General features: G+C 38.6%; 1 protein-coding gene across 3 annotated transcripts in view; it reads right to left on the bottom strand.

The window, feature by feature from the left end:
- LOC138735650 (brefeldin A-inhibited guanine nucleotide-exchange protein 2-like) overlaps positions 1 to 15,120 on the bottom strand; it is a 55,328-nt gene that overhangs the window by 24,033 nt on the left and 16,175 nt on the right. For all 3 annotated transcript variants that reach the window (XM_069883783.1, XM_069883782.1, XM_069883784.1), the window contains 11 exons: positions 13,058 to 13,157; positions 12,278 to 12,417; positions 11,420 to 11,528; positions 11,045 to 11,246; positions 8,968 to 9,079; positions 8,029 to 8,234; positions 7,831 to 7,915; positions 6,845 to 7,016; positions 6,220 to 6,371; positions 4,983 to 5,111; positions 2,307 to 2,465 (listed from right to left, as the gene is read on the bottom strand). In XM_069883783.1, the coding sequence (XP_069739884.1) occupies positions 2,307 to 2,465; positions 4,983 to 5,111; positions 6,220 to 6,371; positions 6,845 to 7,016; positions 7,831 to 7,915; positions 8,029 to 8,234; positions 8,968 to 9,079; positions 11,045 to 11,246; positions 11,420 to 11,528; positions 12,278 to 12,417; positions 13,058 to 13,157 (1,566 nt within the window). The remainder of the gene's footprint in view (positions 1 to 2,306; positions 2,466 to 4,982; positions 5,112 to 6,219; positions 6,372 to 6,844; positions 7,017 to 7,830; positions 7,916 to 8,028; positions 8,235 to 8,967; positions 9,080 to 11,044; positions 11,247 to 11,419; positions 11,529 to 12,277; positions 12,418 to 13,057; positions 13,158 to 15,120) is intronic.

Genomic DNA, 15,120 nt, shown 5'->3' with positions numbered 1-15,120 from the left:
ATGCACTTTCAACATAAATTGAGCAAAATATATAATCATTAACAATGTTAGATGAGTTATTTGATGCTGTGTCACTGAAAGAAAAGGAAGCTGAAATTACAAAACATTTCTCTATCCTTATTCTTAGTTTTTTCGGTACAAGTGGTGCAGATTTGTAAACCTTGAGACTTTCACTGTTGAAATGTAATTTTAAAATGATCACGATTATTTGGGAACAACAATAGAATAACTTATTTCTAATTTGTTCTGTGTCTCAACATCGATGCTCTTTTATCTCAAAAATACAGTAAAGCTTTTGGTCAAATGTCTTCTAGAAAAAGTTGACTGACTTGATTACTTTTTGAAATTTAGACCAATTCAAGGACAGAGGTGCAGGGGGTCATTGTGGCTCAGAAAATTATCTCCATTTAAAAATGAATTGTCATACAAACAACTGCACTTATTCCAGAGCTGAATTTGAGCTTGATGACTCTCACAATTGCCTGATCACCAAATTTAAAATTTGTTGACACATGTATTCATTATGGCAGGGAGTCACGGACCTGCCGGAAGCTGACTTTCAAATTCCTTAATCAATGAAACTGCCATTAAACAAACAATAATATAAATTGGCAGTACTGCATGCAAATAATTATTTGGAATGTGATTTGTAACAGCAAAAGTTATGAATGAAAAGTTGGAGAAAAATAAAAAGTTAGTTTTAAAAGATGTTGGTGTCAGGATGAATATGGCAAATTAAATCTCTCCAATTTATCATTGTCTGTATTTTTTCTCTCTTTACTGGCATGGTTGATTTCATGGGCAATTCTTATCGCTCTACATTGAAGACGCTGTCTACATCCGGTACCGCACGGATGGCAGTCTCTTCAATCTGAGGCGCCTGCAAGCTCACACCAAGACACAAGAGAAACTTGTCCGTGAACTACTCTTTGCAGACGATGCCGCTTTAGTTGCCCATTCAGAGCCAGCTCTTCAGCGCTTGACGTCCTGCTTTGCGGAAACTGCCAAAATGTTTGGCCTGGAAGTCAGCCTGAAGAAAACTGAGGTCCTCCATCAGCCAGCTCCCCACCATGATTACCAGCCCCCCCACATCTCCATCGGGCACACAAAACTCAAAACGGTCAACCAGTTTACCTATCTCGGCTGCACCATTTCATCAGATGCAAGGATCGACAATGAGATAGACAACAGACTCGCCAAGGCAAATAGCGCCTTTGGAAGACTACACAAAAGAGTCTGGAAAAACAACCAACTGAAAAACCTCACAAAGATAAGCGTATACAGAGCCGTTGTCATACCCACACTCCTGTTCGGCTCCGAATCATGGGTCCTCTACCGGCACCACCTACGGCTCCTAGAACGCTTCCACCAGCGTTGTCTCCGCTCCATCCTCAACATCCATTGGAGCGCTTACATCCCTAACGTCGAAGTACTCGAGATGGCAGAGGTCGACAGCATCGAGTCCACGCTGCTGAAGATCCAGCTGCGCTGGATGGGTCACGTCTCCAGAATGGAGGACCATCGCCTTCCCAAGATCGTGTTATATGGCGAGCTCTCCACTGGCCACCGTGACAGAGGTGCACCAAAGAAAAGGTACAAGGACTGCCTAAAGAAATCTCTTGGTGCCTGCCACATTGACCACCGCCAGTGGGCTGATAATGCCTCAAACCGTGCATCTTGGCGCCTCACAGTTTGGCGGGCAGCAACCTCCTTTGAAGAAGACCGCAGAGCCCACCTCACTGACAAAAGGCAAAGGAGGAAAAACCCAACACCCAACCCCAACCAACCAATTTTCCCCTGCAACCGCTGCAATCGTGTCTGCCTGTCCCGCATCGGACTTGTCAGCCACAAACGAGCCTGCAGCTGACGTGGACTTTTTACCCCCTCCATAAATCTTCGTCCGCGAAGCCAAGCCAAAGAAGACATTTCACAGCTTTTTACTGTTATTTTGATTGAGTTCTCTTTCTAACTGTCCTCAATAATACCAACCTGACGGTTCATCAACTACTGCATCCCCAGCCTCACCCATTCAGTGATGTTCCCTTTGACCTATCGCACTCTGTACAATTTAAAATGAACATATTTTCCATTTCCCAGTTATGGCAATGGATCTTTGATCAGAAAAAATTGCTTCCCTTTTTAGAGACACTGCCAAACATGCTGAGTGTTTCCAAATTTAATTTGTCGTACAAAATAATTACCTGCATATTAAATAACCATTACATCATCTCAGAAGAATATTTTACATTTTTTTTAGGGCATTTCATTATACAAAGAAAAAGAAAGCAGAATCTTGGAACATTTACCTCATGCCAGGAATTTCCAAGGTAGTTACCATCAGTGTGTGCCACAGTAATAAGAGTCTTTATAGTATCTATGTTTTTTTGCTTCATTTCTGTGATACCAGAGCTTGCAGTTAATAATGTAAAACGGGCCAGAGCTTGAACATAGGCATCTCTCTCAATCTATGAGAATAAGATTTCAGATTTATTGTCAGAGTACATACATAACATCACAAACAACTCTGAGATCCTTTTTCATGCGAGTGTGGCAGAATTACCACAAATAAGTACTGCAAAAATTAAATGCACGCAGCATGAACATGTAAACAATCAAAAGAACTGTATGCAGATAACAAATGGAAACAAATTGGCTGTGAAATACAGGGAGAGCAAAAGAAAATCAATAAAGTGCACAAGTCAGAGTCCTTGTACGAGTCCCTGACTGAGTTTGTTGTTGAGGAGTCTGATGATGGAGGGGTACCAGCTGTTCTTGAACCTGGTAGTGAGTCTTGTAGCACCTGTACATCTTTCCAGATGGCAGCAGTGAGAGCAGAGTGTGTGCTGGGTGGTGACGGTCATTGATGATTGCTGCTGCCCTCCGCCTGCAGTGTTCCCTGTAGATGTCTCACTAGTGGCGAGGGTTTTGCCTGTGATGTCCTGGGCTGCGTCCACTATCTTTTGGAGGGCTTTGCGCTCAGGGGTATTGGTGTTCACATACCAGACCATGATGCAGCTGGTCAGCACACTTTCCACCACACCTCTGTAGAAATCTGCCAGGGTTTCTGATGTCATACCAAACCTATGCTAACTCCTGAAGAAGTAGAGACGTTGACGTGCTTTCTTCATGATGTCATTTGTGAGTTGGTCCAGGAGAAAATCTCTGAGATAGTGACTCCCAAGAGCTTTTGCTCACCCTCTCCACCTCTGAATCCCCAATGATCACGAGATTACTACCTCTAGCTTTTTTTTCCCTGAAGTCAACAATCAGCTCTTTAGTTTTGGTGACATTGAGTACAAGGTTGTTATTGGTGCATCATTCAGCCAAGTTTTCAATCTCCTTCCTGTATGCTGACTCATTCCCTTCTTTTATACAACTCACTACCGTGGTATCGTTGGCAAATTTGTAAATGGTGTTACAATCATACAAAGCTACATAGTCGTAGGTGTAAAGTGAGCAGAACAGTGGGCTAAAAACATAGCCCTGTGGTGCTCCAGTACTGATGGAGATTGTAGAGGTTTTATCAATCTTTATTGGTTGTGTCTGGAAGTGAGGAAATCCATGATCCAATTACACAGTGGGGTATTAACTCCCAGGTCTTAGAGTTTGTTGATCAGTTTTGAGGAGATGATGGTGTGAAATGCTGAACTGTAGTCAATAAAGAGCATCCTGATGTATGCATCTTTGCCGTCCAGATGTTCCAGGGCATTGTTTAGGGGCAGTGAGATGGAATCCACTGGAGACATTGCCGTGATAGGTGAACTGGAATGGATCCATGTCAACACGATCTGATTCATCACCAGCCTTTCGAAACACTTCATCACTGTTTTTTTGTGATAACTGAGTACCACGCCCTGCTGAAGTGAGATATTGAAGATATCCATGAATATCTCTGTTTATCTGAGCAGATCTCTCCTTCTTGGCCACGAACTCCATCTGGGCTTGGAAGTGTGACTGGTCGATAGTCATTAAGGCAGTCAATGTATGATTGACACCTGTTGAAACAGGTGGGTACCACGCCCTGCTGAAGTGAGATATTGAAGATATCCATGAATATCTCTGTTTATCTGAGCCGATCTCTCCTTCTTGGCCACGAACTCCATCTGGGCTTGGAAGTGTGACTGGTCGATAGTCATTAAGGCAGTCAATGTATGATTGACACCTGTTGAAACAGGTGGGTACCACGCCCTGCTGAAGTGAGATATTGAAGATATCCATGAATATCTCTGTTTATCTGAGCCGATCTCTCCTTCTTGGCCACGAACTCCATCTGGGCTTGGATTATTATCTTTTTACTTTGAAAAATAATTTTTTCGGCAAGCTGCAAAATTAATATTCACACACCCATCATGAGCCATAATTTTTAGCAATTAAAAGCCAGTAAGAGCAAAACTAATCAATACCAATCCTTGCCATGACGTTAATTCTGTCTCAGAGTACAATCTCTTCCAGTCCAAGGTCCCAGAATAAAATAAGCAGCTTGATTTGGAGCTCAAGTTTTCATCCTACACCTACAAGGCAGGTGTTGTTGGAAAATTCATTTATGTTAGCTCTGGACTTGGCTCTTCCTAATGAAATTTTGGCCAGCTCCAAAAGACCCAAGTCACAGCAAGTTCTGTTTATTTAACATTTTAGTGGTCATTGACCAAGACTTCCAGTTCATTCAACTCAGAACATTACAGCACAAAACCAATGGAATCCATATTATTGCACAAATTCAAAGCTAATCCCATTGCCCTGCTTTCATTCTGGATCAACTCCTTCACAAAATTACAAGGTACATTTCCTCTGAACATCCAGTGACTGTATTCAGACCAGGTTGGGGTTAAAATGAGGTAGAAATTATCCTTAAAATGAAAAGTATGACACATCAAGAAGAAATACAATTCAAGTCTGAAAACATGCAAGTTTTGTACAAATTCCAAATAATAACCCAACAATTCCAATATGCAATCAAGCAGTGAACAGACAAATACATATACCTGCATCCCAAAAATGCAGGCTATCCGAATCGCACAACGGATGCCTTCCAAGCAAAGAAAATCCACATCAGGGTCATCACAGTCTTGTAAACCAACACTGAAAGCTGCTAATAATGGTGTCCATGCCAACTGCAAACGAAATATTCAACTGTTGAGTATTTAGTCCTTCACAATATCTGATTTATCACATCAAAATTTCTAAAACAAGACAAATACGATTAAAAGTTACTGCAAAACATTTACAGAATACAAAGATACTAATGGGTGTCGATATTTATTGGTATCAATATTCTTCCAAATTCAACTTGAAGCAGGAAGTCACAAGCTCAAGATAAGGACTTTGTATTCAGGTTCAAGATGCGAAGAAATTTCTTCACCACACTACAATGAATGTTTGGAATCGGTCCCCAAGAGGATGTAAAAAGTCACTGAAAATAGTCAAAAGCTACGAATGTACTGAATGGGAGATGCTAGGTACATTTTGCATAACACCTGGCCGCTTGGCTTCTGCAGGTTATGCTTAGCCAGGATCTACAAAAACATTGATTTATTTGGTGATAGAGGAAAATACTGCAAAAATAATCTTTCATTATTTGAGTTTGATTTACTGAATTATAATCATTTTGCCAATATCACAGTTGTTCAGAGAGTCCCTGAAAGACAAGTGCAAGTGTTCAGTAGAATTTTGGGTGTGTAACAACCAATGGAGGTCATTTTGCAGTTCAGACCAGCAAGATGGCTCTTCAGCAACTGGTCTCTGTAAATTTGGGCGCTCAATGACAGTGGATAGCAGCTCTTTGCAAATACTGCACTTTTGCAAAGGAGGATACTTTCCTTCAAGAACATGAGATCTGTATTCACATCTTACATATTCTTTTTAAAGAAAATAATTGCTGCCTTCTCTGAAGAGGACTGCTTTTTAATGATACAACTGAAATTGTGGATGAATTATCTGGTCACAAAACAGACCCTTGAATTTTCTATTTTAAGAGGTCATAACTCTCTGTAATACACCCATAAGCAAAAATTATAAAGCAAGGAACTTGGATTCAAAAATAACAGTTCAATCACTTCCACACAGCACAATGAAAATGCAACATGAAGACAAATTGTGTCACAAGATTTTCTGGAATTGCTTGCAGTCCTCTCAGTAGGAACAGTCCACACTTTGGAATCAAGTCCTTTGTCAGTCACATTAATGATGAGAAAAAGATTCTCGACTTGGCAAAGAGCTTACCTTAAACATTGGTCTGACATGCTCAAGATGTGTCGCACTGGTAAATGGTGCCTGCGCATGGCTTACTGCTTCCATCAAGACCTTTGCAGTTTTTGCCATTTGCTCCATCTCAAGGTTATACAATAGCTTTCTCTGTTTCTCTGTGGCGACATCTGCAAACAAAGAGGACAGAGATCAGTACTTAAATTTTAGTGGCATTAAATTTAACCCATAAAAAGCGTTACCTCAGCCATTCATCCAATCAAAGTAATTTTAAAACATGCGGTTAAGTGCTCGTTCCAATCTATTGATATTTAATAGTTTAGAGATAACAACAAGCCTGAGTACATTTGTACATTATTTGCTTGCGTATCCGCTATCTTGATTTTCAAATGGTCTTAAATTCAGCAGAAAATTGTGAATAGAAAGAAACAGGACAATACTTCCTCCATGGACATGTAATCCCACACGAAGAGAAAAATAACATGCTTCACTCAGTTCACATCCACATTTAGAACATGAATCAGCTCAGAACCACAATATTTATCAATGATTATGAAATATAACAGCATATTTGGACAAACATAAGTGTAAGGGTACCACATTAATAAGCACAGACTACTGTGGTAAAGCACATTGGACTCACTTGGTTTTGTAGATTTTGGCGTCATTGAAAACTCTTTTGTCTCTTTCATTGTAATTTTCTTTCCTGCAATCTCATCATAAATGGAAGACAAGTATTCTCCCGGCAGATCTTTGCTATCATGGATCCCACGATTCATTTTGATGTATTGTTCTTTAGTCATTTTGTTTTTTATCTGTCCAATATGCAAAATGTGAAGCCTTGCAATGTCATTATTATTTGACTCTTGAGACAAGCTGATTAAATTTTAAGTTATTTGTACAATACAACAAACATATATTCAGATCAACCATGGTTCTGTGGCTTCACTCCCAAATCAATGTCTTTGAAAATGAAGCCAAGAGGGAATTATGCTGCTTGTATTTGAATGAGAAGTTAAACCAAGATCCCGCCTGCCCTGAAGTACATGTGAAAGGTTCCATAGCATTGTTAGGGGAGATCTCCCATTGTTGAAGCCAAAGCATAATTTTAATTCGATTATCCTATAATTTTCCTCATACCTGCACCTGGGAGATCTTTAAACAGCAATACAAATGGAGTTTATTCTTTCTGGTCCAATCAGTTGCAACTTTGATGTTTTTATCATGACTTGATTTGTAACATGAAATTTGTACACTATTAACTGCTGTTTGGCAGTAATAATCAGACGATGCCAAAAGCATTGGAATAAATTTTTAGCGAAGTTGGTGATCTAAAATAGGTTCCTCCCACACAAAAATGTCCACACGTTCTTCACAATAACAGAAAGAAAGAATGTATTTTGTGATCGGACATGGTATATTTTGAAACAAAAATCAGGGGGAGAAAACATACATGTGGGTTTCGTGGATGTGCGGATAGAAACCATCAAGACAAATGGGGTGGATTCCAAGGAGAAGTGAAGAATGAATCTAAATCCCAAGTCATTGTGAATACAGACTACTTTTTGTATAGTCCAGAAAATTAATGCAAATAATCAGGTTATGGAACTATCCCCTGAAGTTCATTACCTGAGGGCTGTGCAAATCCGTTGTTAACATGATAATAGAATAGGCCAGAACATATGCCGTATCAGCACTTGTAAACAGCGTCTGTCTGGGTGGGGTGGGATGGAAGATGCAAATAAAAATGTCCATTAAACAAATGTTTAAATTTTCCAAGTAGTTTTAAAATAACTATTTATTTTTGAAACAAAATTGATGAATTACCCTTGATTGCACTCCAAATATCTTGCTGCAAATTTTTCCATGAGTCGGTCAATTTTCTGTGCTTCTCCAGGCAGACGAAATCCTTCAAGATATATTCGAAGCGCTGACACAAAATCCTTCTCACAGAAATCAAGCTGGTCAACATAAGCATACATCACCTCTTTGTTGAACTTGCTGTTCTCTCCTAAGAACTCTCCCACTTGGTTCTGTCAAAGCAGGCAAAATCATTCATTCAGTTATTCAAATTCAAAACAGGTTAGAGAGGATAAAATGGTTAATCAAAAAGGCACCATGATACAAAACTGGTAAGCATGGCTTTTTTAAACATTTATAATGATTCTAAAATTATGCCAAAAGTGGAGTAGCTTGAAATACATGTTCCAGGATAAGGTCTTCAGATAAAAATTATATCACGTCAATGCAATCTTCAAGAAAATAAATAAGGAAGGAGAATTGAACTTGGCTGCAAGTTAATTGAAAGAAGCCTTGTTCTTCAGATATGAAAATAAGTTAATCCACTCACCAGTGTATTTTGCCTTCAAAAAAAAATCTCAAAATATAATCAACCAACTACTGGACACACATTCACTTGGGGTGTTACATTATCTTCACAAGCCAACTTCATCTCCACCCTCTGTCAATGAGAACATTTGAATGACAGATCTGTTGCTAAATCAACATGCATCTACTAACAGGCACAGAATATTATCTGTGAACTGGAGGTTTAATATTGGTGAAGACCAAATGAGGTGTGAAATTTCTTGTTAGGGACAGAAAATGTAATCCTTACTTTCCAGACCCCCAAAAGTAACTGATATTTAAGAATAGTTGACATGATAAAATTGTTGGAATTCCATATTGGCAAAAATGCCCTTGTCAAGAATAACTGTTTATGATAAAATACATATATAGAGCCTAAACATCTTCAACATGTCTCACCGTATCTAATCTTTCTTCCTGTTGAAGAAACTGTGCAATGTCTTCAGCTGTTGTGCCCAACATTCCTTGTTCCTGCAAGTACTGTATACCCCTCTTTGGTTTTCTGTTGAATCTAAAGACAAGAGTTAGGGTATTTCCAGAATTGATGCATTTTGTTTAACCCTTACAAAAATAAAGGGAAACAAATCTTAACAGTTACCAAAATATGACAGATTAAATTTGATTCTGCCATGTTCTACAGGAAGGCACAAGAAATAGAATGGAGGAAATGCCTGTTCTCAAGGGTGCATAGGAATAAAGGCACAAACCAGGTGCACAAATTGTAAATGCATGCTGAAAGTGGATCACAACTGGGGCAAAGAGTACAAAATAAGTTCCTATTAATCTTTAAGAGCCATCTCCCTACAATGCACAAACCATCAGATGACAAAGGTTGGAAATACAAGACAAATCTGCTTTCAGAAAGGGGACAAGAGGAAGAAAGGGAGAACCAGGATACACAAAAGATCTTCACCCCTAGACTCAACCTATAGCCACCATTTAAATTAGGTGACTCCTTGTTTGAGTATTAAAATTTAAGACCGATGAAGTGATTTCATCCTTATACAGGGTTGAGATTTTGAATTTTCTCAAAGGCAGTTGGAAGCAGAAGCAGAGAGTGATGGTGGAGGGTTGTTTTTGTGATTGAATGCCTGTGACTAGCGGGGTTCCACAAGGTTTGGTGCTGGGACCCTTTTTGTTTGTAACATACTTTAATGATTTGGATGTTTATGTCTGAGGCAAGTTTGCGTACAATATGAAGGTTGACAGACTTGTTGATAGTGTAGAGGGCAGTCTTGGGATGCAGAGAGACTTCAATGTATTGGTAGAAAAATTTTGGGATGATCTCAATCAGATATTAAATAAAATAACAGAAAACAATATACCAAAGAATCCAGAGATCTTTCTCCTAAGTAACATAAAAAACAAAGAATTTGGAATTGATTTGGAGGATGCACAAAAAAGATTTGTTAAGATAGCCCTAGCCGTAGCAAAAAAATGTATTATGTTAACCTGGAAATTGGAAGATAATTTGAAAATACAACAATGGTATATAGAAATGAATAAATGTATTCCATAAGAAAAAATAACATATAGTTTAAGAAATAATATTGAAATATTCGAACAAATATGGGAGCCTTACATTAAATACAATAGCGAAAACCTACCGGGGACAAACATTACCTAAGTTGATGGAAGGAGAAGGAAAGAAAAGAATGGACTCAGTAGAATTTCTGGTGTATTTTTGTTGAATGACAACATTGTCTGATTGGTTTAATGCAACCTAGATTGTATACCTAAAATGGATGGGGGGGGGGGGGTGGGGGGGTGGCTTGGGAGGAGGGATGGGGGGGGGGAAAAGTTACTGTATATGTGTGAAAAAGAAAAAGTGTATATCATGGCTAATGTGATTTATGGTGTGAAAAATAAAAAAAATTTAAAAAAAATGTATTGGTAAAATGGGATGATACATGGAGTTTAATCTAGAGAAATCTGAAATGATACACTTTGAGAGCATGAACAAGACTAGGACATAGACTATGAATGGTTGGGTTTTTCGGAAGCATTGAGGAACAAACGAGATCTCAAAGTACAAGTCCATTGATACTTTTAAGGTGGCAACACAGGGAGACAAAATTGTCAGGAAAGCTCATGGGATACTGACCTTCAGTAGTCTCGGCCCTGAAAAATAATAAAGGTTATGCTAAAACAAATATTGATCAGACCAGTTGGAATGTTGCAGATTGGTCACCAAGAATGTGGTAGTGCACAACAGCAATTTATTGTCTGGGTATTGAACTTCCTTGAAGCTATAATGTTAAATTGGGAGATTTTGTATATATTGTATAAAATCAGTTCAGTCTAGCCGTGAAAAAGTACCATACACGAAGGACTCTCATTCTATCTCAAGCTCTTTAACAGCATGTTTTTAAAATGAGATTGCAGATGCTGGAAGCACTGTGCAGTGGCTAAGTAATTTGTCAATTTTGATAATACACATAATAGTCGAATGCTGTCACCATAGTTGATAACTCACAAATCTATTCCTTGCTCTATTATATCCTTCTGTTGCTTCAAAACTTCAAATTGTTCAGGATCATCTGCTGCTGATGTCTGAGCACCAACACTCCCAACGCCAGAGGATACAGTAGAGTCAAAAGAATTTGTGCTGCCTCGTCTACGTGTTGCTTCTGCACGCTTACTTTCACTGGTGTCTTGATCAGAAGACTTCTCCTGGCCTGCATTTAATGAAAAAAGGATACTTCAGCTGTGCTGTTTGACAGCTTCAGTTTCAAAGTAGTAAATATGAGAACATTTAACAATTAACTGTATATTTCAGAAAAGTACCTTTATTAGGCATGATATCACATCAAGTAAATCATTAAACATTCAAGCATTTTTAGAAACGTACCAAGATTGGACTGGAGATTTGGATTTATGTATAAATCTTTACTCCATTCGACCATGCATTTTAGGATGGAAACCAAACATTCTAATCCTTTCTTTCTTAGACTCAGCTCCTGGAAGGGAGATAACATCGAGTCAGTTTGCTGTACAAAAGAGACAAACGGAAACCACGAGAAAATCCAGACACATGAATGCTTCTGTGTTTTATACTTGCTCATCTCCAGGTTTCCATAAATGGTTTCAAATTTTAAAGGCTTTTTCAAAAGTGAAAATATCAGAAAAATAGTGGGGTTCAACAATGATTCGTTGTGACAGATACGGCATTAATTTCCTAAGTTCAGAATCCATATGTGGCAGTGCATGCACAGAAGTCGTGGACTTGTCTGATTTATTGGCAAAAAGCTACAACTTCAATCATAATTTCTTTCACCAGAAGAGGAAAATTCACCCCATTGTTTAGTCTCCCTATGTATACACTCACCAGGGGACAGATGAATTTGAATTTTAAATTAATTTTTTTTTGTAAAATGTCGACACACAGTAACAGGCCATTTCGACTCACGAGCCTATGCGCCCAATGACATACACCCAATTCACCTACAATCCTCAGTACGTTTGGAACAGCGGGAGGAAACCGGAGTACCCAGAGGAAACCCACAACGACACAGGGAGAACATACAAACTCTTTATAAACAGCGCCAGACTTAAACCCCGGTTCCGATCGGTGGTGCGCTCACCACTCTGCTAACCGTGTCACCAACCGTGAGTCCTATTTCTTTAGGGATCTTTATTATGGATTGGGATTATGACATTTTAAAAAAAATTTAATCATTGATCTTGTAATAGTATGAATGCAGTTTACCTGTAGAGGAGTCATCCCCAATTCTTGACCACTTCGTCCCTGCGCAATTTTTGACAAGTCACTTACAAGGCGCTCAAATATATTTGCAGCATTTAAATCGCAATCATAATTCACATAAATATCGACTACACATTGAGCGTCTGTAACGTGAAAAGATCGAAATTTAATCATCTTCCACACATGCCACTATTTCCCCATCTTATGCATTTCTTTTTAGAAGCCAGTTCTGAAAACTAAACTCAATAGCCACAACTTGTTAAGAAATGCAGTTTAATTTAAATGGATACTTTATTTCTATATTTTACATGATAAATACAAATATTCAGAATAGTCAAGAAGCACATGCAACACAACACTGATGAATGAGGTAAACCATGAAGAAGTCAACTGATATTTGGATTTATGAACTAAGGCACTGGATTTGTATTCTGTTTCGCCCCTCACTCCCCTGTTTAACAAGTAAAAGTGATCCATTTAAAATCCTATTTGAAACATACTCATCCTTCCCAAAACGAATGCATGACTTTCCTTAAAGTAAGGTGAATTCCAATTAGGGGAAAGGGTAACTGTATATACATTTGGTGGACAAAATGTCACCACACCTTCAAAATGAGGGCAGTATTTCAAAAAATACACGATGGGTTACCTACAATGTTTGTTATTCTATTATGTAAAAATATTAGGCAAAATAAATTCTCAGATACAACAAATTCACCCCAATATATTTGTACGGTCATAAACTAGAACTCAAAAGTTGGAAAGCATTCCAAAGCACATCACCTGCACAAATTCTGGTCAGCGTCTGAATAACCATCCACTTATGCTCAAAGGTACTTGTGGAGGTCTCCAAAATATTCAGAAAAATTTCTTTGAAGAAAACCTTTCAATTGAAAAAACAGAATTAATCCTTGTACTTTCTAAAATCACAGAAATCAATTTAACAATTATCTACATTGTCAAATCTATTAATGAATAAATATTCATGTTAATCAATAAACAGTCATTATAATTAATCCTTCGTGAGACCAAAACACTATATGTGGAGACACAGAATGTCCATGATGCATTTTGGTTTGATATGCTTTTGTGAATGGATCAAAATTCACTGCAGTTCATTTTCAAATACAAGACAATGAAAAGCATTCTTTATGGAAATGGTTTCAACAACAGAAGCTACATTAAAAAGTTAGCCAAACTTAGTGGATATTAAAGGTGAATAAAGGGATTCAGTTCAGGTGTGAAGGAAGTTTACTGTCAATTGCAGTTCAAACTGGATCACTGCATCGTAACAAAGGCCACAAATAAAAACAACCTTCTTGGGCAGGTGTTCATTTGGCACTGCTTTGAAAAGAAAGCCACTGGATATGCCAAAAACAGAAGTAACAGAATTCATTTCAGAAATCCACTGGTCTAGTTTGCACATGACAATCCACGATTTTAAGATTTCAATTGGTTGCACAAAATCAAAAGTTAACTTTTCACTCACATTTTCCCACAGTGATGGATCAAAAGATCTGTGCCCTGATACACGATCCAAGAATGAGAACAACTTTAACTTTCAAGTATTTCGACAAATCCATGTGATTTACAACACCAACCAAATGTATATTTTCCTGTATTCCCCACTGGGTCCAAATTTTTACCCAAGATATCCCTGATTAACTGTCCTTTGTACTATCCACCATCTATTCTTTTGGAAGGTGACTGGAACTCTTTACAATGTAAAGCATAATGAAAATAGTTCCTCCATCGGTGTCAGGGAATTTAGGAATTTGGCATTCCTCCCGATGGTTTGGCTTCATGTAATAAAGTATTTTTTTAAAAATCATTACTGAAGCTAATTTTTGTCATGTTATTTTTAATGATCAGTGTAGTATGGTTATGGCATTCAGTGGTCTGAAACAAAATATCTGAACTTTAAGTACAAATTAATCTGGCGGCTGCAGATACTCAAGAAAAAAATGTCTGGTTTTGGACTCAACAATGTGCCATTTTGCTAGCTGCAGTCATTCAGGAATTCAATTACAGGAAATGCATCCAGCAAGAACCTGAGTCATTATTCTAAGAAGTTTTTGCAGGAAAAGCCCTCTTGCATCTCATTAACAGGGTTATTTGAATCCATGACTATGGAAGGATATTGTTCACATGCACAGACACTATATTAGTTTGTTGGTTTGTCCTTATTGAGCTCAGTGGTTTAGAATGCAGTGGCTGCATTCAGTTCCAGCTTACTGAAAATTTGTGCCAGCAAACTAGCCGGAGTGCTCGTGGACATTTTCAACCTCTTCATTACTGTGGTCAGAAGTTCCCATCTTCTTCAAAAGGGCCTCAATCAAGAAGAGCAGAGTGAGCTGCCTCGATGGCTGACGCCTAGTGGTACTCACATCTACTGTGATGACATGTTTTGAGAGAGAGGCTGGTTATGTCCAGAATTAATTTGTACCTCAGTAAAGACCTGGACCCACTGCAATTTGCCTACTGTCAAAATCGCTCCACAGCAGATGCAATCTCACTGGCTCTCCACTCAATTTTTGGATCATGGAGACGATAGCAACATGAACATCAGGCTACTTCTCCATCAAATACAACTCAGCTTGCAACACCATCATACCCATGGTACTTACTGGCCAAACCCTCTGCACCACCCCCCCCCCCCTCGCCCTTGGCATCCTCATCAGAGAGCCACAGTCCATACAAATCAGAAACAACATCTCCTCCTCACTGACAATCCACACAGGCGCACCTCAAGAATGCGTGTGTAGCTCACTGTTCTACTTGCTCTTCATCTATGACTACATGGCTGGGAACAATATCAAATGCCATTTACAAATTTGCCATTGATA

The sequence above is a fragment of the Narcine bancroftii genome, chromosome 6, assembly GCF_036971445.1.
Source record: "Narcine bancroftii isolate sNarBan1 chromosome 6, sNarBan1.hap1, whole genome shotgun sequence".
In the NCBI taxonomy this organism is placed as follows: Eukaryota; Metazoa; Chordata; class Chondrichthyes; order Torpediniformes; family Narcinidae; genus Narcine; species Narcine bancroftii.
This window is presented reverse-complemented; position numbering and strand designations above follow the sequence as displayed.